Source organism: Bos taurus, chromosome 9 (genome assembly GCF_002263795.3).
Source record: "Bos taurus isolate L1 Dominette 01449 registration number 42190680 breed Hereford chromosome 9, ARS-UCD2.0, whole genome shotgun sequence".
Lineage (NCBI taxonomy): Eukaryota > Metazoa > Chordata > Mammalia > Artiodactyla > Bovidae > Bos > Bos taurus.
This window is the reverse complement of record NC_037336.1, coordinates 44,587,456-44,613,795: the sequence shown is the minus strand read 5'-3', so window position 1 is coordinate 44,613,795 and position 26,340 is coordinate 44,587,456. Positions and strand designations below refer to the sequence as shown.

The window sequence follows — 26,340 nt, the reverse complement described above, 5'->3', positions numbered from 1 at the left end:
GGTGTCACTGCCTTCTCCGTTTACTACCATTCTTTAAATGGTCATTCCTGCTGTTTTCACATGACCTCTTACCTTTTGTCAAGGGAGGCAGAGGGCATGCTGATTAAGAAGATACAGGCTGTGGGTCTAACATACCCAGCAGGCAATTCCAATCGTAGATTTGCAAGCTAATCATACTCGCAGGTATTTTATTTTGTCTATGCAATGAAATGATCACTGTTCTCTAAAGGTTATGGTAAAGATTATACTAGATGAACTACACAGAGTGAATACCTACTGAGTGAATGATAGAAGGATCACTCAAACTATTTAAATTTGCTTTTCCTTTCAGTTGCCTAGCCACAGAATTGAATATATATATATACATATATATGTTAAATGCAAATACGATATGTTTCGACTGTTATTTTTAAAAACTGGCTACTAATAGCAGCATTATTCACAATCGTGCTGTGGAAACACCCCAAGCATACTTACAGATGACTGGATAAGCAAAGTGTAGTACATGTACACAATCGAATATTATTCACTTTTTAAAATGATGGAAACTCTGACACATGCTATAACATCTAAATAAACCTTGAAGCTCTTATGCCAAGTCTGTGCTCGGTTGCTTCAGTCGTTTCCGACTCTTTGCGACCCCATGGACGACAGCCTGCCAGGCTCCTCTGTCCATGGGGATTCTACAGGCAAGAATACTGGAGTGGGTTGCCATGCCCTCCTCCAGGAGATCTTCCCAACCCAGGGATCAAACCCAGGTCTCCATCACAAATGGATAAATTCTATATAATGACATTTACACAAGGTACCTCGAGCAGTCAAATATATAAAGAGACAGAAAGTAGAATGGTGGTTACCAGGGCCTGGGCAGAAGAGGGGATGAAGAGTTATCATTTAATGCATACAGAGCTTCAGTTTCACAAGATGAAGAAGTTCTAGAGACAGACAGGGGTAACGGTTGTGCAATAATGTGAACACACTTAGTGTAATTGTACTCTATAAATGATTAAGCTGATAAATTTAGTTGATGATTAAACTGATAAATTTTATGTTAACTATACTTTACCATGATTTTTAAAAACAAAAACAAATAAAAAAAACTAGCTGCTTCAATTAAATGCTAGTAAAGAGATGTGAGCAAGGAGTTACATGTGTATTCTGCAATGAAGATTGTTTTCTTTCAGACTAATTTGTTAAGATCAATATTCTGGAACTTACTTTTAGTTGTATTTCATTGTATCAATAAAATAATTTTACCTTTATTAAAATACATCTGCTATAATGTTTCTCCATCAACATCTCTCCCCACAAAAGGTGAAAAGAAACACATGAACTAACATGACATTTTCTGGGGTAGTATATTTACCTTCCTAATTGTTTTACTCAAATGAAGATACAAATTTATATCATTTTATAAATAAACACCTACTATCTGCAGAATGCAGAAGCCTTAGGTATGAGGAGAAGCTGGACCAAGATGAAAACTTAGTATAATAATCTACAGAGTCAGAAAAACCACAGAAACAAATATGTGAGAAAAATGACAACAGTAACTATACAAGAAAAGCTTGTAGGATGGGAAGTTAGGTGGGGAAGACAAAGCATGAAAGAAGGGCATAACTTCAGGTGATAATATATAAGTCCTATAAATTCACTGTAAACACACTGTGTTAAAGTCTGGCAAACTTTTTCTAGTAAGGGCAAGAAAGTATTTTCAGCTTTTTGGGCCATGTGGCCTTCTGTGGCAACAAGTCAACTCTGCTATTATAGCCTGAAAGCAGCCAGAGAGAGTAAGTAAACAAAGGGGTGTGGCTGTGTTCCAAGAAAACTTTATTTACAAAAGCTGGCAGCAGGCCAGATTTCAGTTGTGGGCAACAGTTTGCCAACTATGGTTCTAGAGAAACAAAATAAATAAAAGGACAATGTGGAATAAAGTGGATTAATGAATGAGGACTGAAATACCGTGGATTCCTATTCTATCCCCCAGTGAATCAGACCCATGTTCAGAAGTTCACATCTAAATGCCCTTTCATACCAAAGTTCTAACTATATCCCAGAGAAGACATAAGAGGCTCAATGGACTAAAAAGTTTCTAGTGAATCGCTCACTCCCAGTAAGAATGGGGTGATAGCCCTCCTATATGAAAACATTGAGAATGCTTTTATATCTTAAAAAAATATATATTTCATATATATATATATAAATGAGCTGACAAAAGCCTAATTCTTATTCTAAGCATTTTTAAGTTTTTTTAACAGCTGATTCTCAAGATGCAGAATAAAATCTGGGAGAGTAACTACAAAGATGTATCACTTCACCAGAGGCTCTTTCTTATCAAGACCAGGAAGGTATGAACCATCTGTGAGATGCGTAAACATCCAAAAGACACACTTTTGAATGTAAAAACAAGTAAACAAGAAGCATGAAGAGCACCGCTGTATAAAAAAGAAAAGCAAACACTCTTCACCCTCACTCTCACTTGTGTAAAAAGAGACTTCTGGACGAAAACTCTTTTCATCTCTGAGATTAGGATCAAGTTTTGAAATATTCATGTTCTACTTTGCATTACTTTGTACTTTTACATTTTTACCATAAGCATGTATTACTTTTAGTACTGAGATTTTTATGTTGAGATTACCTTTAAAAGATTTATCACCTTCGCTATTAAGAGTACACTTGAGGTCTAATATTTTTAACAAAAGAATATTCAACTTCTTTTCCACTATCCATAAGGATCACCATGTAAAGAGAATATTTATATACACAATCCATGACAGATGCTATTTGTGGATAAAATTTCATGGTAGTACAATACCTCAGCTCCACCCATCCACTTAGGCTCATCAGGAAACTCAGCACACAAAATATCTTCTGACTGATCAGTCCCCAACACATGGTAGCAGAGCTTTTGGTGGAGATTGGTGGATGTTTCTGTGCCTGAAGGGGTTAAAAATGTACACTGAAACGCAGCTGACAATTTTAAGAAAATCTATTCTTCCCACAGTAGACAATGCTAGAAGCATCTAAAAAGCTAAGTATCTGGTTATAGGATTATCCAATACAAAGTCAATATACCATAGTTAATCACTTTTCTATATACTAGCAATGAAAAAGTGGAATTTGAAATTAAAAACACAATACCATTTACATTAGCAGTTCCCCAAATGGAATGCTTAGGTATAAATCTAAGAAAATATGTATAAGATATATAGGACAAAAATTACACAACTGATGAAAGAAATCAAAGAATAAATCAACAGAAAGATATACTCAATATCTTATGGAAGACACTCAATATTGTCAAGATGTCAATTCTTTTCAACTTGATCTACAGATTCAGTGCAATCCCAGTCAGAATCTCATCAAGTTATTTCGTGGACATGGACAAACTGATCCTAAAGTTTATGTGGAGAGGCAAAAGACCTGGAAGAGCCAACACAATATTCAAAGAAGAGAACAAAGTTGGAGCACCTTCACTACCCAACTTCAAGATTTATTACACGGAATCAAGACAGGGTGGTATTAGCAAAAGAACAAACAGATCAAGAGAACAGAGTAGAGAGCCCCACATAAAAGAAGTCAATGGATCTTTGATAAAGAAAAAAGGCAATACAGTGAAGAAAAGACAGTCCCTTCAACAAATGGTGCTGTAACAACTGGGCATCCCCGTGCAAAAAATGAATCAAGACAGAGGCCTTACACACTTTGCAAAAATTAACCCAAAATGGATTGCAGGCTTTATAATGCAAATGCAATCAAGAAACTCCTATAAGAGAGACCTCCCTGGTGGCCTAGTGGTTAAGACTTCAAGCTTCCACTGCAGTGGGCATGGGGTTTGATCCCTGGTTGGTGGACTGAGATCCCACATGCTGTGTGGTCCAAAAAAAAAAAAAAAACAAAACAAAACTCCCCCAAAACTTCTAAAAGATAACGCAGAAGAAAACCTAGATGACCTTGGGTCTGGTGATGACTTTTTAGATACAACACCAAAGGCATGAAAGAAATACTGATAAGTCAGACTTCATTAAAATTAAAACCTTCTGCTCCATGAAAGACACTGTTAAGAGAATGAAAAGACAAGCCACAGATTGGGAGAAAATATTTGCAAAAGACACATCTGATAAAGGACTGTTATCCAAAATGTACGAAGACTTTTAAAAACTCAACAATAGGAAAACAAAGACCAAAATAAGAAAACAAATTTTAAAAAGGGCCAAAGACCTTAACAGACCTTAGCCTCCCAAAGAAGATACAGGCAAATAAGCATATGAAAAGATGCTCTGCAGCATGCGTCAAGGAATTGCAAATTAAAACAAGGAGATGCTACTACATACCTATTAGAATGGCCAAAACCCAGAAAACATCACACCACCAAATGCTGGCCAAGATGTGGAATAACAGGAATTCTCATTCATTGCTGGTGGAAATGTAATTGTACAGCCACTTCAGGACATAGTCTGGCGGTTTCTTACAAAACTAAACATAAAAGATGCAGAAACTATGTTCACTGGTATTTATCCAAATGAGTTGCAAACTTAAATCAACACAAAAATCTGTACACAGGGGTTAACAGCAACTTTATTCATAAATGCCAAAACTTGGAAGCAACCAAGACGTACTTCAGAGGTGAATGGATAAACAAACTACAGTACATCTAGACAATGGAATGTTATTCAGTGCTAAAAAGAACTGAGCTACCAAGCCACAAAAACATATAGCGAAAACTTAAATACACATTAGTAAGTGAAAGAAGTCAACCTGAAAGGCTACATACTATATGATTCCAAGTATATGACACTCTGGAAAAGGCAAAGTTATAGGGACAGTAAAAATATCAGTGGTTGCCAGGGACTGGCAGAGGAAGGAAGGATGCACAGGTGGAACACAGAGGATTATGAAGGCAGTGAAAATGCTACAATGCTGGATGCATATCATTATACATTTGCCCAAACCGAGAGTGAACTCTGATGTCAACTATGGATTTGGGGTGATTATGATGTGTCCATGTAGGCTCATCTATTGTAGCCTCTGGTGGGGATGTTGATAATGGGGGAGGCTATGCATGGATAAGGAACAGAGGGTATATGGGAAATCTTGGTACCTTCTACTCAATTCTGGTGTAAATCTAAATCTGCTCTAAAAGATGAAGCCTACTCATAGCTACAGAGAACAAACTGGTGGTTGCCAGAGGGGAGAGGGGTGGGAGGATGGGCAATATAGGTAAACAGGATTAGAGGTGCAAACTTCCCATTCCCAAATAAATGTCACAAGAATACAATGTACAGCACAGGGAATTTAGTCAACAATTTGTAATAACTTTGTATGGTGACAGATGGTAATGACTTATGATGATGATTATTTTTATAATGCATAAAAATACTGAATAACAATAACAAAAGATTAAGTCTATTTAAAAAAAAACAGAGGGTTAAGTATCAGTTGATTATCACCCTAGAAATAATCACACATATTTGCCGATTTTGGATGTTTGATAAAATGTTGAAGGTTGATAAAATGTTGAAGGAAAAAAGAAAAAGGATACCATCACATGAAAAAAAAAAAAGTTTTACAGTACTTGGTGATTCTCCATGGGCTTTCTAGGAACACTGGTAAGAAACACAGGACCAGAATTGCTTAGCCTCACTCAATAAGTCCTCTACCACACAAGCTGAGAGGCTGTTGAGGTCTTCCAGACAAGAGGACAGCAAAATTACAGCTGGGAGATGTTGGTTTTCTTAAATCAACCATGGTTACTAATTATAACTATTTCTGCCAATGGAAGTTGAGGTTAAATAATAATTTTCATGCTTTTCCAGAAGTTAACTTAATAACACTGTCCTCTAACAAGAAACAGCTAGTGATAAACTTTTTTGGTCTCCTGGGACTTGGAAACAACCCTTTTCTAACTCAGTAGCACTCTTAACACAGGCAGCTAATTCAGTACACAGAGCAGAGAGCTTTCTTTAGCCAGCATCCTTGAATAAGAAGCCTACTCTTAACTCCTCCTGTAGTTCATTGGTTGAACTAAGAAAAAGGTACTGCAGTAATCTAATCAAAGGCAGCAAAAGCTAACTGTAGCTGAAAAAAACGAAAAGCATAATAGACTCACTCCCAACTCATCTGGGGGGAAAAGAGAAAAGAACATGTATCCCCAACGATATAGCAATTCATGGCAAGGGGACAGCACGTGCAGGAGAAAGCACTGGACTAGCCTTGCTTCCTGCTAGCCCACACACTGCAAAAAGTAACTGAGACCCTGCACCCCAGCTCCAAATCTTCAGCAAACAGATGGTAAAACCCACCTGTAAAGACCAACCAAGACAACATGAAAATGCTTTACACCACATGGAAATAAGGAGTAGCATAAAGAAGATGATGCTGACAGCTTGTACCAGTAAGGTACAAGCTATAGTGTCCTTCCTACCTAGGAAGGTGAGAGGTGAAGGGAAAAAAGGGGACCAGTTGCACATAACAGGATCTCTGTGCAACTCAAAAGGAGAACACATGCCCCGGAAGTTAACAAGGACAAAAGTGTCAAGACAAATGTGACCAACAGATGACCTGCAACTTCTGAGAGGAAGAGATGTGATTACTGTAAAACTTTATCATCACTCATTAAACCTCATTAAATAAGTCGGTTTTATTTTTTAAAAAAATCCATTTTCTCCATGACCCTCTTGGGAGAGAGACTACATCTGTGAAGAATAGACACTGCAATAAAAATGGCTCCAATTTTTCACAATTCCCTGTATTTGTCTCCCTACCCTTGAATGGCCCTGTGGCTTGCTTTGGCCAAAAGAAAGCAGTGAAGTGATGTTCCAGGAGCAAGCCCAGGCATCAAGGAGGTCGTGCCTTTCGGCTCTCTCTTGAAGAGCTGTTGTGCACACAAGCCCGGGCTGGCCTGCTAGAGGATGAGACCACATGGAGCATCATGGAGGCCCCAGACATGTTCAACTGACTGGCAGCTAATCACAGGTACATGACAGAATTCAGCTACACCCAGAACTGCCTGGCCAATTTGCAGACTCACGAGCAAAAATAAATGGTCATTATTGTGAACCACAAAGTTTTGGCAGATCTGTTACACAACAATGGTAACAGATACAACATCCTTCAAGGAAACATGGTTCTAGACCAAGCAACCTCTATGCAGGGTCTAGCTTCTTCTCTAAGTTATGTGGAGACACACTTCATTTCATGAAAAAGGTGCTTCATCTCAAGTCGCAACCTACCATCACTTTTCCCATCCTGCTGCGGGTATGCGTTGTAGAACATCCCCTTCCCGTCATGGGTCCAGGCCATACAACTGAACTTGACTCTTTCAAGCACATCTGGAAGCTCTTTGGCACCATCGACTTTCATGAACTTGATGGTCACCCAGTCGGAGCCGCTGGCACTCAGACCATAGGCAAAATATTCACCATCCTCACTGAATGCATAGCCTAAGGGACACATGAGAAACTGTCAGTGAACGTGGGAACTCAACTCCCAGCCTTGCCCACTGTCCGCCATGCTGACAAGGGTTTTCCCATCACATATGGAGGCAGAAAGCGGCAACAGGAGGAGCAGGAAACTGGTAATGAGAATCCTGGGGCTCACCCAGGACTTGCAGGAATTTGTCTTATGACCTTGGACAAATTCTCTAACCTTTCCAAATATGACCACTAGGATGCTTCCATTTAAAATTTTCTATAATTCAATAAGTAGCTCATTTAAAAGCAGAGCTCATCTGGGATTTCAGCATATTTTATTTATATTCAGAGGGAGGGGAAAGGGAGGAAGGAAACTGTTTCTAGAGTAATGACTGAATGTAACAGAACTAAACTAGAACCATTATCTAATTTTTGGAATGGATTCCAAACTACTTGAAATCACTCCTTCCGACCTCATTTTCTGAGAATTGCTAGCACGCAAGGATTAACATTCACACCATCTGACAACCAAAAGCCCAGGTAAATGAAGCCTGAGGGTTTGCAGTGAAGACTCATGCAGTGCATATTCCAAAAGTGACAGTGAAAAATAAGGCAAGCCACACCGCAGATGGACGAGCGCACCACGCCCCACTCTCTGGGGCTGTCACAGACTGAACGTCCTAACCACTGTGGGATGCTTCCTGACCAATATTTATGTTTCCATTGGCTTTTATGATCATAAAGAATGTGTAATATTTGGCACCAGGCACCAGAGATATCCTCTTATGATGTCTGCTAACCTTCACTGGAGGCTGAAAATCATCCTAAGAAACCAAACTACTTTCAGAGGTTTCCTACTATTTTGAAAGGAACTTCTATGAGTGAAAAATAAAGTTAAAATTTCATAAAACCTATTTATTAATCATTTATAATTCCTATAAAGCATCCAGGCTCATATGTATATAAATACAGAAAAGGGTCAAGAAAGTAATGGAGTAAATATTCATTTCTTTTTGTCTGCATAAGTTATATATAATTTAAAAAATTTCAGGGAAAATGCAAATAAAATATTTTGACTTTAAAATGTATATTTTTAAAAAATCATACACTATGAAAAGAATCTGAATGTCTGTTGTTGTGTTAGTTGCTCAGTTCAGTTCAGTTGCTCAGTCGTGTCCAACTCTTTGCGACCCCATGAATTGCAGCATGCCAGGCCTCCCTGTCCATCACCAACTCCCAGAGTTCACTCAAACACACATCCTTCAAGTCAGTGATGCCATCCAGCCATCTCATCCTCTGTCGTTCCCTTCTCCTCCTGCCCCCAATCCCTCCCAGCGTCAGAGTCTTTTCCAATAAGTCAACTCTTCGCATGAGGTGGCCAAAGTACTGGAGTTTCAGCTCAGTCGTGTCCAACTCTTTGCAACCCCATGGACTGTACTTGCCAGGCCCCTCTGTCCATGGAATTCTCCAGGCAAGAATACTGGAGTGGGTTGCCATTTCCTTCTCCAATAATATGGTCTTCAGAAAACTCAAAGACTGAGACCAAGTTCCATGTCTAATTTACCATGTTATCCATCGGGGCCTGTATGTGACAAACATTACAGAAAAAAGTTTTTGGAATGTATTATTGAAGTGAGAAACAAGAGCCTGTTATAATGAAGTCCTTCTGGGTGAGTTGCAAGATAGACTTTGGTTAAAATGAAGTGAGTTTCTATTTAGAGTATATTACTGCACAGTATCAGTGTATTAAATTCTTTCACAACTCTAAGATCAAATTTAACAAAGAATACTCACAATAAACTTGCTGGCGTCTTATTTCCAATACTGATTATGATTACTCTCAGTACTAATTAGACTAAGGATCATCATTTACATATACAGCCTAGTCAGGGAGAGGAAGAGGAAGCACTAAATGACTAACTGACTTTATAAAGGGGTCTTTGCACACATCTGCTGAAACAGGGCTCTTTAATTTCCATCTAATCGATTACAGGACTTCAGAGTTCCAACTGCTCAATTTTGTAGGGCTGAATCTACACTTGTGCTTTTTCAAAAATAGAATATGCTGAGCCAACTCAACTAAACATCTAGAATACTAGTCAGTGATGATTCTCAGAGTGTGCAATTTGTAAATCATAGATAGATACAGTGTATAGACAATATTCTTACCCTAAAGTTGGGTGTTTATGGCACAAAACTGGAGTAATCTTATTGACTCTGGAGTTTATTTTGGGGGAAGTTACTTAGGAGACATACAGCAGCTGAATACATATTTTTGCATATAGCAAAACTTATTCATCCTCAGGGGACAAAGGATCAAGTTGTCTAATTTCTACAAGATTGTGTTTTATACTTTTAATCCTAACATCATAACAATCAACTAAATTTTAAAACTCATCAGTTTTTCTTATCAAGGAAGTAGACTTCATATTCTTTCCTGTTTTACATGTACAGTTAAAACATTCTTTGTACAACTTAAATTTCTTTAGGAAGAGAATTAATTTTTTTTCCAAATACAGGTAGGTCGCAGAGATGCTACAGAAAGTGGTGGTGATACTTCAAGATCCCAGAAGCCCTAGAAGCTAATTTAGGTCCAGTGTGAATTATTCTCTAGTTCTGCTTCATGCTGTCAGAAGGTGTGACCACTCGTGTGTTCTAAATATACTGTGCCGAAATCAGCTTTCCCGACATTGCATGTGCTTCTGTTTCACAATATGGTTCACACTCTGTCTGGTCTCTCAAGGGTGGGACGACTGTACCCACATCAGAGCTGTCAGCGCGGGCCCCAGGACTCCCGCAGGCCTGGCTACGGAGCCCTCACCTCGGAGTGCCACTGTGCCATCATCGGAGAGTGTGTTGGGGTCGAGGAACACTCTGGCTTCACCCTCTAAAGAATCCTGTACATATAATACTCGTTGGTTCTGCAAACCTGTATTGTAAAAATAGAAATACCTGGGGGATAGAGACGGTCTTTATTTAGTTGTGGAGTAAAACCAAACACATAAAAACAAAAGGAAAAACAACATACAAAGCTACAATTGCACATAGGCTGTGCCAGGGGACTACAGTGGAAGGTCCCACCAGCTCCCTGTACCTAGAATTTGTTACTTGAATTGCTTTAGGTATTAAAACAATTCACTGTGATTCTGCACATCAGCTAAATAAAGGCTGCTTTATATGCTAAAATGAAAACCGATATTCAGTAAAGCAGTAACTTTTTCTTTTCAATGGAGAAGACAGCAGATTTGCTAAAATGTACCAGTTCCCTTCCTTAGTCATGCTCCTAGGGCAAGGGGCGGGCAAACTTTTTCTGTAATGAGCAAGACAGCAAATTATTTAGGCTTTGGGCACCATACAGACTCAATCCTGCAGTTGTGGTATAAAGCAGCCATGAATAACACACAAGCAAATGACCATGGCTGTGTGCCATTTAAACTTCATTTGCAAAATAGGAGGTGGGCGAGGCTTGGCATGCAGAGCATACTTTGCTGATTTCTGTGTCGGGGGAGTCTAATAATTTCTAAAGTGAATCTGTGGTAGTGGTTCCAAAAAGACTTAAAAGGCGAACAAGAGGCTATGTTTTAAGTGAGTGTCAGAAGGAGAGGAACAAGAGAGGTGAATTAATGGGTGCTCCCTCTTGGCCTACTGCCATTCTTGGATGGAAGAAAAGCATCTAATAAAGTCTTTTCATGTAGCATAAGCCAAAGAGGATTAATTTTAGAGGCAAATAAATCCCCACTGCTGTCTATGAATCATGCTATCTCACCAATTACTAGCCACAAGATAACAACTACTTCCTACAGTCTAGTTTCATCCTAGGACACATCTCTGCCAAATTTCTTAGTCCTTCTTTTAAGAATGTGGACAACAGACCAAAAAAAAAATACTATTTTCATAGTCAAGCATAGAAATGAATTGATTTTATAATGTTTATAAACTGGTAAGTTGTTTGGAATTTGTACTGTAAAATTTAAGGAAAACAAAAAGAAAATGAAATGAAAGCAAGTTCACATACCTTTTCCCTTTCTTGAAGTTGCAGCTATACTTGGGATAGTCATACAATTCAGTCATTCTCTCTTTGTATAAACCTCTAATAGGACACTGCTCAAGAAACGGCACGGTAATCTTGTTCTGGGCCTCCACGAAAGCCTGGAGAGAAAATTTAAATGAACAAAGCATGTCAGATATAAGATTTTCCACATGCAGTGTTATCCATTAATATTACCAGCAAGGTTCAGCAATTTCACTCCTGGGACTATATCCTGAGGAGACAAAAACATTATGTTGAGGAGACATCTGCACCCTCAAGTTGACAGCAGCATTATTTACAACAGTCACAACATGGAAATGGCCAAAGTGTCCCCTGACAGACGAATGAATAAAGAAAATGTGGACGACATACAGACAAGTGTAATCCAGTCATAAGAAAAGTGGGAAATCCTGCCATTTGTGATAACACGGATGGAACTTGAGGACATTAAGTCTAACGGAGAAAGACAAATACTGCATGATCTCACTCATATGTGGACTAATGTAAAACAAAACCAAAATCCACAAACTCATAGAAAAATCAGATTTGTGGTTACTAGAGGCAGGAAGGAGATAAGGCAAGTGGGAACTGAATGAAGGTGGTCAAAATGCACAAACTTCCAGTTATGAGATAACTACTAGGTATGTAATGTACAACATGATGACTATAACTGACATTGCTTTAAAAGATATAAATGTTGTTAGAATAAAATCCTGAATTCTCATCCCAAGGAAAAAAAACTTTTTTCTTCTTTCTTTTCCTATCTGAATGAGTTGATGGATGTCAACTAAGATACAAGCAGATCAAATCATTATGCTGTACACCTTAAACTTACACAGTGCTGTACATCAACTGTATCTCAATAAAAGCAGGAAAAAAGATTTTGGAAAAAATGTATCAGCAAAAGCATACTTTCCCTCAATAAATAACAGTAATACTCACATGGCACTCTGTACCAACCAAGTATTAACTCATTTAGAACTCATATTCAATGGAGAAGGTTCTTTTTCAGCCCAACTTTCTGGATGGGGAGACTGAGTCTTCAGTTCAGTCGTGTCCGACTCTTTGCGACCCCATGAACCGCAGCAGGCCAGGCCTCCCTGTCCATCACCAACTCCCGGAGTCCACCCAAAGCCATGTCCATTGAGTCGGTGATGCCACCCAACCACCTCATCCTCTGTCGTCCCCTTCTCCTCCTGCCCTCAATCTTTCCCAGTGTCAGGTCTTTTCAAATGAGTCAGCTCTTCACATCAGGTGCCCAAGTCTTAGAGTAGTTCAAAAGGTGACGAACATTGCGCAGCTGGAAAGTGGCAGAGCCAGTTCTTGAATCTGTTCTCAATGAACACACTATTCCACTGCTCAGATCACATGCTGTCAAGAAAGGGCACTCACCCCAGGCCAAGGCTCCTGGCTTCTCAGCAGCCAGTGATCCCCAAATATCAGATATAAAGAAACCAAGCTAGAGATACAAGCTAGAGATACCCAGGTACTATCTAACCAAGCCAGAGATACCCAGGCACCAGCTTATCAATTTTGTTTTTGACAATTTTTCCAAGACCTACTACTCTTGTCAACTTGAGAACTTTGCTAAATGTTGAAACTATAGAGTATTAAAAAAAAAAAAATTGGAAAGTGGGTGGCACTGAGTAAGTTTATTGACAATAATGGTTTGGAAGAAAAGCAAGAGGTAGCCTCAGGAGGTCAGGAGATGCTGGCAGAGGAAGTGACAGTTTCTACAACAGATCAGTTGTATCCAAGCTTAGCCTGTTTATAACTAAGCAGTCAGAAAGTTTATAATACTATAAAATCCGGGCTTCATAATAATTCACATCTGGCTATTAGAAATGAAGCATGAATAAATGTATCAGCCCAACTGAAGGTTGAATCAAATGTCTATGCAAAGGCAAACCGTTTTGATACGAGAAAACTTCAGGAAATGAACACCTTACTATATTCGGAATGGCACACAAAAGATGCATTATTGCTAGAGTCCATGCAGACTTAAAGGCCCACCCAGCTCAAAATGGTCTTTAAATGGGCTCTCCTACACAAAGCAATGACCCCATGCTGGAGAACCACGATTCTGTGCTGCGAGAAAGCTGCTCTAAAACTCAAGGTTTATAATGTGCTTGAAAACAAGCGGGAAAGAGTATGAGGTATGACTACAGTGATTAACAAGAGTTTTGCAAGAGGATCAATTCAGGAGAAATAAAACGGTTACACGTCACATTTCTCATTTCATTCAAACAGAAAATAAAACTGAGTCCCACAGAAATACAACTCCAACCACCTATCATGAGGGATTGGCAAACCTCACCATGGCCTGCTTTCCTATGGTACTCGAGCCTAGAATAGGTTTTATATTTTTAACAGCTGGGTGCAGGCAAGGGTGGAAAACCTAACAGTGACCTGGGTGACTCACATCATCTAAAATATTTCCTATGTGGCCCTTTACAGGAAGTTTGCTGACCCCACTCTATCTCATTAGGAAGTGTCCACAAAGATACTTTTTGCTTTTTAGTTACAAAATCGATGGACAGCTGCAAAGCCAGGAGGGGCAGCACTCCGGGGTGGAGTGGGAGTGGGGGTGTGGTGTGGTGAGGTGGTGTGTGTGTGTGTGTGTGTGTTGGTACTCTGCGGGGGGTGTAGTGTGTGTGTAGCATTCTGAGGGTGGGGGGGAGTTGAGGGGTGGGTGGGTGTGTTAGTCACTCAGTCATGTCTGACTCTTTGCAACCCCATGGACTGTAGCCCACCAGGCTCCCCTGTCCATGGGATTTTCCAAGCAAGAATACTGGAGTGGGTTGCCATTTCCTTCTCCAGGGATCTTACAGACCCAGGGATCAAACCCAGGTCTCCTGCATCGCAGACGGATTCTTTATCGTCTGAGCCACCAGGGAGGCAAAAGCATTACCTGATTTCATGGGTGAAGTAAACTGGACCTTTTGACATGACCTTCCCTCCTGTCCCTGGCCTCAGTCCACTGAGCTCCTCTCCCAGTCTTTGTCTCTGCTGGGTCACCTGTCGGCAATGTCTGTCCCCACCATCTCTGTGGGAGGTGGGAGCCTGAGCATCTCAAGCCCCATTTACTGCTGGCTCCATGTCACCCTGGGTGTGCAGTCTTACAGACACGAAAGTGGAGGCAGGTGGTAATAAGGTCACCTGGCCAAGGTCACTCAGTGAGTTAGCAACAGCACTGAAGCCAGAGTTATGTTCTTTCAGTCACTGTAACAGTGCCCGAGGCTGACTCCTGGCCTGCTACTCGTTTACCTTTTTAAAGGGCTCCTCTTGCTCTGGGTGGAGAACAGACAATGGGGGAGCTAAAGTGGAAACAGGGAAGCTGGTTAGGAGGCTCAGGCAGTAGTCTGGTGAGAGACAAGTCCATGTAGAATGGCCTGTCTCAAAAAGGAGCAGGGCTGGGACAGAGGGGAGGAATGGGAGTGGGGAGAGAGAAGATGGGTAAGCCCACGCTCACATCTTGGTCAGATGGTTGGTTACTAGAAGGGTCTCAGCAGAACGTTCAAGCTCCTGAGGGCTCCCACCCTGAGACCCAGCAGACTGAGAGTCCTAGAAGGGCCCTTTCTACTGGGGGTCCTCTGGGGAAGAAGCCCTGCAGCCTTCATTCCCCTAGTCCTTCTGATTTGTGTTTGGATGAGGCTGCACCTAGGCCTGACCCTGGCTCTAGGAGGACCACAGTGGATCCAGGAGTCATAGATCCTTAGTCAATTTTCCCTGCAAAGGTGAACTGTGCTCACCCGTGGATTCTATGCTGCTTGGCGTCTCTCGGTACAATCACAACTGCTGCCACAGAATCCATCTCACACCAAAGCAGGCACACTGGCTTTTCTCATATGAAATGTTCGGAAAACCATCAGAACAGTCATAACAACGCTACCAAATAACCAGGCTCATTATATCCAATATGTCACCCACAAATGTTAGTCAATTACTTTAACTAGAGCAATATTTAAAGACGACACCCTTCCAATATCCAGATGCAAACAATGTTCAAGTTCTTAACAGTCTAAGTTCTATCATAATGTGCATCTTTATAATATGAGCAGGTCCTCTTCATGAAGGTGCAGGTAAAACTTCTGTTAAGGGGTTTGTGAAATTTAGGGTCCCAAAGAATACCAATAATGACTTCTTGGTCATTTATGGATTTAACAGTCTGACTTCTTGGTCTGAAAATTAGAACACATTTGGGGAAAGGAAGAAGAGGTATAAGGATAATGAAAAGAAAAACTTGAGCAATTGTATGATGATAAAGAAGCAGGGTGAGGAGAATTAAATTACTCTTGTCCGGCAGGAGTCTCAGTATCCAAACTCATACTCCAGGGTATTATTAAAATCACTGAAACTCAAAAGCCCATGAAATGACACCAGCAGCTGAGCTTTTTAAAGAGGATCACGAGTTTAGATTTTATAGCTATGGATGAGTCTGAACACATTTTTCTAAGAATAGTTGCTCAAAGCTAAGAAATCCAATTCACATTTCATTTTGCCTTAACTATTAGAAACCTTGAAAGGGAAGTTTCAGTTATGCAAGACAACTAAATCCTGCTGTACAACACTGTGTTAACAATACTATATTATACACATTAAATGCCATTAAGAGATCAGAATTCGTGTTAAATGTTCTTACCATAATTTAATAAAAAGAAAACACAGCTACCTGGCAAAGTGTTGCTCAGTTTGGGAGCTGGAGATGCCTTTACCTTGACTGTTTCCAGAATTTTTTTCAAGTTGTCCTCACATCAATCCACTAACTATCTCAAGTCCTTTCACGAGCACAAGTCTTACGTATATGAATAAAGAGGATGCATAAGTTACTTATTAAATAGATAAAGTATATAATGAACATAGGGCTTCTGTGGTGGCTCAGTGGTAAAGAATACACCTGCCAAAGCAGGAGACGTGGAAGATCCCCTGGAGAAGGAAATGGCAATCACTCCAGTATTCTTGCCTGGAAAATCCCATGGACAGTGGAACCTGGTAGGCTACAGTCCATGGGAAGGTCACAAAAGAGTCAGACACGACTGAGCGACTGAAAAACAACACAGAACATCACGATGGGCAATACAGGATTAAAAAGATGAATCACATGCATAAAGATAAAAGCTCTAGGAGAACAAATAGAGGGAAAGCCACTCCCAGGATAGGGTGGAGTGGGCCTCAGAGAATGGGGCAGGCAGGCAGTCCAATGACAGAGGGACTTCCAGCTGGGAGACTGTGGCACGGGTACCATTCGAGTGAAACCAGGGATAGTGCTACCTACATCCCACAAACCTGGAGGAATTTTAGCTGCAAATTATACATACACGAGGAGGTATATATGTAGGTGTGTGTGTGTACATGTATGTGTATACATACATATGTGTACATATACATATGCACACAAACATGTGCGGATAACACTAACACTCATATATATATATGAGTGTGCTGGTTAAAGCAACTATGATCAAGGCAAGTGGTTGGTGTCACAGCACGGACTGGCAGTGTTTTCTGTACAGTCCTGTGTAAGGAGCTGAGAGCATCCTGGAGGTCAGAAGGGGAAGCACCCGGACCCCTCTCTTTGCTGGAAGTGTAGCAGAATTCAGAAATGACTCCCCAGGTGCAAGGACACACCCCTAAAAAGGACGACAAGAGGTGGCAAAGTTCATCTGGGAGGCTGCAGGACCCAGGGCCAAGAGGGCTGGGTGATCACATGAAAAACTAGAGGCAGGTCGTGCCAAATACAGTGAGAGGCAGCTGCTCCAGGAAACAGGTCTAGAAATTGAGACTATAGAAGAATGGAGGCACGTACTTTACAGGACACACTTAGGAACTGACACCCCACAAATGAAAGAAAAAAGTGCCCCATATTTTGCAGTGTTCTCTGAACATTTACAAACATTACCAGTACATCAGATCAGACCAAAAAGGAAACATTAAATTCCAAGAAAAGCTTGTTTGGGTCATGTTTGTAACTACAATGCCGTTATACTGACCCAGGGAGGTGCCTTTCTCTTCCTGGTCCCACAAACCCCTACAAACCCCAAGGGCGAGAAATGTCAAATCCAATTGGTGAGATCCCCAAATCCATAAGGCTTATCTTTTAACATTAAAAGCCCAGTGTGACTACAGAGGAAGTAAAGGGCATCAAGAGATGGATTCACTTTTCCTTCTTGTTTGGTGAGTTCATCAGATACTTTTTAGCTAGTAGATTCTTTCACTCTCTGAGCTATTGAAATTTTTTGCTTTCATAATTTGAAAATGTTACACAGGACCAAAATGTTTCAAGGTAGTTTTAAACACACCAAAAATGTCTGAAATATGAAAATACTGGAATCTAAAACATAACAAATTAACTGAATAAGCAACTGAATAGGTTTTTAAAATTTTTTTTGAAAATAAACTGCCCCAAATTTAATTCTGCCAAAAAATAAAGAATAAAAATTAAAAGTGGGTCCCTCTCTGCTCTCAGGGTAGGAAGAGCCCCATTGAGCTTCCTGCTGCATGTGGGTGACAGACCAGGTGGAGCCTTCCAAAAGCCCTTCCAGGTCTCTTTCCACCTTCTCTGCCTGTCCCCAGGAGGGCAAATCAACTTGTTCCCCCACTGGGCGAGTTACTGCCAATCAAAGGGGAAGGAAGCAGAAAGTCTCGCTATGACCTTAGACTCAAGCCTTGGTCTCAAATCTCGCCATTACCAGGGAGCTCATTTGAAGCTGGAACACTAACCTGACCTGGCTCTGTTCTTCAGTGTACATACTACTACTGACCAGGAGCCTGGCAAGGACAGAGGCGATCTGCACATCAAGTCCAAATCTAACTAAAAACCCACCCAGGAGGAAGTTAAACACATGCATATCCTTTCTTGAATAACTCTTGTATCACTGAGGAAATCCAAACGATAACAAGACTATTCCAAAAATAAGAAAACCAAAACTATCAGGAATTAAAGTTCTTGTTGTTGTTTAGTTGCTCAGTCGTGTCTGACTCTGCTACACCATGGACTGCAGCACGCCAGGCCTCCCTGTCCTTCACTATCTCCCTGAGTTTGCTCAAGTTCAAGTCCACTGAGTCCGTGATGCCATCCAACCATCTCATCCTCTGTCGTCCTCCTCTCCTTTTGCCATTAAAGTTCTTAGAATGTGACAAAAACACCTGAAGCTGACATCTGTTTCTTTTCAGTATCTTAGGATGCCCCACTGATAGACTGGAGTTGGGGTTGGGGGTGAGGTGTGACCTCTGCTAGCCATCAGAACTCCCCTCCCTGAGATCCAGGGATTCATCCAGGGCTGGGCAGGACACCCATTCAGAAGGAGGCTCAGGGCTGGTCCAGGGGTTTGTTTAATGATTCACACACATCAAGGCAGCTGACCTGATTGAGTCCACAGCACAGATTCAGGAGTGTACCTGGAACAGGCTCGGGGGACAGTTGGGGACTGGGTGTGCCATGTGCTGAAGGGCAGTGCCCACACTGTGATGGATGAAGTACACGTGGCCCAGGGAAGATGCTCTACACCCAGATACAAGGCTGCTGCTGCTGCTAAGTCGCTTCAGTCGAGTCCGACTCTGTGCGACCCCAGAGACGGCAATCCATCAGGCTCCGCTGTCCCTGGGATTCTCCAGGCAAGAACACTGGAGTGGGTTGCCATTTCCTTCTCCAATGCAGGAAAGTGAAAAGTGAAAGTGAAGTTGCTCAGTCGTGTCCGACTTTTAGCGACCCCATGGACTGCAGCCTAGCAGGCTCCTCCATCCATGGGATTTTCCAGGCAAGAGTACTGGAGTGGGGTGCCATTGCCTTCTCCGAGATACAAGACTAGGTCTGGAAAATGAGTCACACCCTCAGGAAGTCTGGGGTTCACCCTCTCTTGATCAGATTTTACCATTTCTGGGTGCCAGCAGCTTACACTAAATGTCATAAAATGTCAGTGATATCCCTGTCTATATTCTAATTATGTTAACTCCTTTCTACATTCTTCACATAAGTTAATCCTATTCACTTTCATAGGCAGACTCTTCCATCAATTCTCCTTGACATTAACAGTCAATAAAGTAGTTATGAACCCAGGACAAGCAACCAGAATCCTTTTTTAGGAACCGAGGTGAACAATAGAAGGAGAGGCTATCTCATGAGATCTGGGATTGTCAGGGCTGTGTAAAACCTGAAGGGGCAAGGACCATCTTTGTCTATCACGTGGGAGAGGCTACTGGAAAACAAAACAACCAGAGAAAAGTAGATCACCTAAGAGACAGAGGCAGACAGGTTTACAGAAATATCACAAGCAGTCCTAGATCAAGCTGTGCCTTACGGCATGTACTGATCTTCAATTACGTGAACTTCTCAGCTCTTTTTAAAAATATATATATAAAGGTGCTGTTCATCACGAGTCCTGACTGATACAGCTCTTTCAAGAGCCCCTCAGCTCAAGCACCCCAGGCTGGAAGAGGATGAATCCACCAGAAGCTTGATGCAGAAGCCTGGAAAAAGTGATCATCAGTAAAGGAGAAAGAGTGAAATATTAATTAAACATTCTAATCAAAAATCTTTAAGGTAACAAAAAAATAAAATAAAAATAAATCAATGAGTTAGAAAATTAAAGGATACAACTTAAAAGTTCTAGAACCATTCCTTTCTAAAAACAAACAATCCCCCCACCATCATATTCAACCAAAGTTCTGGCTAAACTAATTATAAAGAGGAAAGAAGTTACAGATACTGGAAATTTGAAATGATAAAGAAAGACACACAAACATGGAGAATAAAGTCATTGTAAGAAATATTTCACATAACCCCATGCTAGTAAGTTTTAAAATCTCAATGACATGGACAATTTTCTAGGAAATACAAACCACTAAAATGGACCCAAATGAAAGGAGATATGAACAGAGCACAAGAATTGACTGCAATAAAAGAATTTGTCCTAGATAGCTCTAAAGCTTTAAATGATCAAGCAGATAATCCCTGTGCTATTTAAGCCAGTTAATAATAAATGCAATAGCAACCATTTATTAAGCACTTGTGCCTACCACTCTGCTACATGCTTCACAAACATTATGACTCAGTTTTTACCACTACCATATATAGTAGTTTAGTCAAGGCTATGGTTTTTCCTGTGGTGTGAAGAAGGCTGAGCGCCGAAGAATTGATGCTTTTGAACTGTAGTATTGGAGAAGACTCTTCAGAGTTCCTTGAACTGCAAGGAGATCCAACCAGTCCATTCTGAAGGAGATCAACCCTGGGATTTCTTGGAAGGAATGATGCTAAAGCTGAAACTCCAGTACTTGGGCCACCTCACGCGAAGAGTTGACTCATTGGAAAAGACTCTGATGCTGGGAGGGATTGGGGGCAAGAGGAGAAGGGGACGACAGAGGATGAGATGGCTGGATGGCATCACTGACTCGTTGGACGTGAGTCTCAGTGAACTCCGGGAGTGGGTGATGGACAGGGAGGCCTGGCGTGCTATGATTCATGGGGTCGCAAAGAGTCGGACACGACTGAGCGACTGATCTGATCTGATCTGATCTAGTAGTTTTCTCCAAATTATAAATTAGAGAACTGAAGTTTAGAGAGGTTGATAAGCATGATCAATGTCATACCTCTGGTAAAATTGTGGAGTTAAAATTCAAACCTGCCTACCTCTAAAGCTATTCATTAAACAACTATACATTGTTGCTTTCCCGTGAATAAACAGGTTCCAAGATCTTGAAAGAGTTCTCATCTGCTGCTGGGAAGAACAGGGTAGAAAAGAAGTTCTGGAAGAAGGGAGACATTAGGATGCTACTGAATGTCTAGCTCGGTGGCAATGCATGCCTGAACTAGGCAGTGCCAGCAGGGATAAAAACAAGAAGGGTATGAGATTTTACAGAGGCAACTGGAGGTTCAGAGTATCGTGTGCATGATTATATACACAGCTGGTCCAAATGGTCAGAGTGCCATCCAGTGCTATACAGGAGAGTTCTTGAAGTCTTTATTATGACATACGCCTTGATTTCCCCCAGTGAGAAAAATCAGAATCACAAATAAAGTCCCTCCAGTTTACAAAGATACTCTGAGCAAGTGAGGCATCTATGAGAATTTTAGCTCCTTGAAAGTGCCCTCTATAAAGCAAAACTATTATTATTCTCTAATCATCTCTAAAAGCACAAGTATTACTGTTCTCTAATCATGTCTAAGCATTCTCTAAGGCAGTTTTTCCAAGCTTTCTGGATCTTAAGAATTACCAGATGAGGTGCTTGGGAAACAGATTTCTACTCCTATCAGATACTCTAAAAGTAGATCGTGGGCATGTCTATTTTTAACAAGTACCCAGGTGATTTTTGGGCTTTTCAGGTGGCTCAGTGGGTAAAGAATCCACCTGCAAAGCAGGAGGGTTCAACCCTTGGGTTGGGAAGATCCCCTGAAGGAGGGCATGGCAACCCACTCCACTGTTCTTGCCTGGAGAATCCCATGGACTGAGGGGCCTGGTGAGCTGCAGTCCACATGGTCGCAAAGAGTTGGACACAACTGAAGCGACCAAGCACACATGCACGCATGCACAGGTGATTTTTATGACTGAGTGCTTTCCCCCTGGACATGGCAGACATCTAAGAGAAAAGAAGACGGCTCAGAGAAGTCAGTTATCTTCGTTCCTTAGTTGTTGGTTCTTTAATAACTGTTTTCCCAAAGATATCATGTCTGATGTCAACATTTGTCACAGAGGAAATGTAGATTATTGGAACCAAAGCTGAGTAGTGCTTATGGGGAAAATATTAATGTTAAATGTACTCAAGCAGCTTAAGAATTTCATCAATGGTTTGGGGGCTGCTTTCCCTGGTGGTGAACAAATTGGGCAAGACTCCCAGCCTCTACTCAAGGTGTGGCTCAGCCTCCTTTTGGCACTCACCTCCAGCAGCTCAAAGGTTAAGGGGCTCACCATCTCCAATCTCTGGTCTGCCTAGGATGGCATGTGATTCCAAGCTGGCATGGCCCACGTTTCTCTTGCTCATGACAGCTCATCCTCCTCACCCCCATGTAATCTAATGTTCCGATTAGTGGACACACAAGTAAACACAGGACAGGGGAGGAAAGGGAGGGTATGAGCACCCTCCCTTGGAGGAGGAATGGGAACGAAACCAGTGGACCTGTGGCATTTGGGCTGCCAGGATCCATTTTCCTCCCCAGGGTTCTCCCTGCTTAGTGAGAGAACTCCACATAGCTGTCTTGTCACTCCGGAAGCAAAAGAAGGTCCCCAAGGTTTCTATCAAATCTTTTTTCATTGCCACAGTACAGCCAAGGGATGAGCACAAACATGTCTGGAGGCTGGCCAAGTAAAACTCCCTCTCCTGGGATGCAGTCACTGAACAAGGGGCAGAGGGCTCAAGGACTGTAATCACGGATGCCATTAGCAGTGCTGCCTGAAACGTGGAAATTCCCACCATGGAGCTCTAGAACTACCTGGTTCCTGCCTGCTCCAAGCCTAGCTTTCCAGTCCACCCAGAAGCTGGCCTCATTGTCCTTGCTATGAATTCCTTACTTGCCAAACGTGGCCAGAATTCATTTCGGCTGCTTGCCTCAAAAACCCCATTGCAGAAAGCAAGAAAAAGACAAAAGGACTGCTTAGAAAAGAGGATGGCCCAGTAACAGCAAACTCTATCATACTTTTGACAATTACCCCAAGCACAGATCAAAAGGACATGGTTCCCTAAATACACATTTCAACTGTGGATTTACAAGAAGTATTTTTATGAACCATACTAAGGCTAAACATTTCTGTAGGAGGTGATGAAACATTTTAAGACCTTAGAAGTCTTGGAGATTGAGATAATAACTGGTAATATATTTACCTAAAGCACTTCCTGTTTCTAGTAGAGAAGGAACGACATAGTAGAAATTCTCAAACCAGGTCCTTACATGAAACATTAATAATGGAGGGCAGGGCATTTCACGGTAGGTTCATAAACACCAATTAAAAGAGGTGTTTACCTAACAGCTTCAAGGTAATCTTGGCCTAGTTTAATCATTGAGCTTTAGAACAATAAAACCACACTTACAAGTCATAATTCCAACCACTGGCAGAGGTGGAGATTCAATGCTCAAAATATAGGTATCTTTTTCTAAGACACTAAAATTCCAAAAGGAAAATGCTGCCTACTTTTGTAGATGAAAATAAAAAGACACAGATGTCTCTAATGTTCAACATTCTGAGTAAGCAAATAAGAAGACTGGAGTCTGAAGGTCTACATTTCAATACATTGAAGCAGCAGCACCTAAGCCGTACCACCTTTGTACAGAGCTCTGCTGAGCATGGAAAATGAACTGTTACATGCATTTTCTCAGCTGGGTGTTGCTAAAAGCTTGGACATAGATGAACTGAGTGTGACTATATTCATTTTATAGATGAAGAAAAGAAATCCCAGGTAAGACATCTGGCTGTACTCACAGGTCAAAAAATGGAAGACTAAAGGCTATGACTTCCAGTCCCATCTGGCAAACACTCTGTTCCTCCGCCCACTGTCCCAACAGAAGTGACACCAGCAATGTCTGGAAACTCACAGTACAAAAAGGATGTTCACAGTTTGTCCTAAAGCCTACAAAAGAACACTGCAAACCAAAAGAAGTCTTCTATGCTATGAATTATATCCAGTATTCCTCCGCTCGCAGTCAGCTTCATCTGCTGTCTGCTGGCTTAGAGACACTGAACTAGCCCTTCACGTGAGTGTACATCCTGGGAGCAAGCTTCTGCTATCTAGGCTCTGCTGCCTGACAGCCTGAGGGGGAGATGCAAGTGGACAATAGGATCTCAGCTCGCCCAGCCCCTCATCAGTTCTTGCCCATGCTGGCTACGTCCCACGCTAGGGAGACCACACCACACAGGGAAATCTAGGCCAGGCTGATATCAGTACAGAGCGGGCAGCTCTTCATGCTACATCCTTTTAGGGTCAATCTTAAAAAACAACAACAAAAGTGAGCAGAAAACCACGTATCAGGATAGTCAGAATAGTTAGGATTCCAGGGAAAGGAGCTGACTGCCCTAAATGTTGTTCTCCACTGAACCTCTGTGACATTAAAATACCTACAGAGAAATCCTAGGCTATTTAACACCCTAGACTGATCAGAAGTCTTTTGAGATTTAAATCTTTCCTGCAGAGGAAGGGAGGAGTATACACAGGGGAGGAGAAAGGGGATGTTTCCAGCTTCCTTACCTGTAAGAGTGAGGGACTGTTCTCACTACCTTCATAGCCGCTTCTCAAAAGATATAACGGGCAATACCTAACTATTCCTCCAAATAGGGAGTGGGGAGCAAATAATGTCTTAGAAAAGAAGATCTCTATTTCTTTGAACTTCTATGAAACAGATGATAATTTTTTAGAAGGAATATACATACATTTTTGGGGCGGGGAGCAGTTCCTATTAAGAGATCTTCTCTCACAATCCACAAGGCAAATAGAGCTATTGGTATGGTCATTTAGCCCAAGGCAGTTCTCAGGGAGGGGAAAAAACAAATTGGTCTTTTGATATCTGCAGCTGGTATTCTACATTTGCTTACCTCCTGGACCAAAGCCCCAGGACAGGGCTTCTGTGGAAGCTAGACTTGACAATTAGTTACAATAACAGATGTAAATTCTTCCTCTTTGTAAGTATCTCCCCTTCACTAAGTAACAAGTTCTGGAATTCAATCAAGAGGTCAAAGCTGCAACAAGATGGAGTGAAATGGGGAGACTCTTCAAAAGGTGAGAAGAATGCTGCCTCTATCTGGACTTCAGGGCTGCAAAACCAAGCCCAGAGATGCAGAGGATTTCTTACTATCAGAAAAGGGAGCAGATGGTGCCCTGTGGACTGACTGCACCATGATGGGCGGGGAAGCCAGGAGAAATACGTATTTGGTATCCTCCCAGGGACCCGCGAGCAGGATGGCCGCTGCAGTGACAAGAGCAGTGTAAGCAAACTTCAAGGGCTTGAGGGGCAGCGCAAGGCGGAGGGGGCAGAGCAGCCCCCCTGCCAGTGTACACCAAAGCTTCTACAATTCCCCAGGAAGAGTGGTCCATCTGCACAAAGAACACAGGATGACGGTGAAGTCACTGGGTTTGGCAACGGAGCCACTGCTGATCACAAAGATGGATGACAGATGGGACAAAGGAAGAAGGGGTGTGAGCCACCTGAAAGGGCGCACAGACTCGGACAGGAAGAGAGGAGACGGCCGTGATAAGAGCTGAAATGAGACGTGAATAGGGCTCACCCGAAGGGGCCGAGACACCAAGACGAAGAAACATGCTACAGAGAGCTAAGGCGGAGTGTGGGGTTTGGGGTTCACTTGTCTGTCTGTCCCGGGAAATTTAGGAAGTTAGATTAGGAAGTGAATCACATGCACGTTACAGTCAGTGGGTGGGGGGGGCGGGCGTCTTACTCTTAGTAGTCTGGAGGCTCAAGTCCCCTCAGAGTCAAAGCATCAGGCTGCACACACACATCAAGGCTGCCGCACACACTTCCTTCCATGACCTGCGGACGACAAGCTGGGAGAGCCTGCTGACTGGGAAGTATGGGCTCACCACTGCCGGGACCTGCCTCACTGTCTTCAAATCCTTTTCAATGAGTAAAACCTCTCCCTCTACGTCTCCCTTCCAAGGCTTCCCTGGTGTCCCACTTACTCCGGTGAGACTTCACTACGGTTTAGACGTCTACCTCCAGAATACGCCGCAGTTAGCAGATGTCTAAAGAGCTTTTAACCCAGAGTCTTCCCTTTATCTTCTGTTAAGTTTGTATTTCCATACAGATTCTTCTGGAACAGAGAGCAAAGAGCAACAAAGCACTGTCTCTGAGACCTACAAAGGCACTTTATAAAGTTGTCACCCCCAAGAGCGCTGCACACGTGCACCCTTCTCCCACTTCCTGCTCTACCAGGAGCACTTTTCACTTAGCAAAGCAAACTCTAC

At 41.9% G+C, this 26,340-nt stretch overlaps 1 protein-coding gene across 1 annotated transcript in view; it reads right to left on the bottom strand.

Moving 5' to 3' along the window:
* Positions 1 to 26,340, bottom strand: part of PREP (prolyl endopeptidase) — a 132,144-nt gene that overhangs the window by 94,522 nt on the left and 11,282 nt on the right. Inside the window, 4 exon segments of the mRNA NM_174772.1 lie at positions 2,816 to 2,937; positions 7,233 to 7,442; positions 10,234 to 10,364; positions 11,428 to 11,561. Of these exon segments, the coding sequence (NP_777197.1) occupies positions 2,816 to 2,937; positions 7,233 to 7,442; positions 10,234 to 10,364; positions 11,428 to 11,561 (597 nt within the window).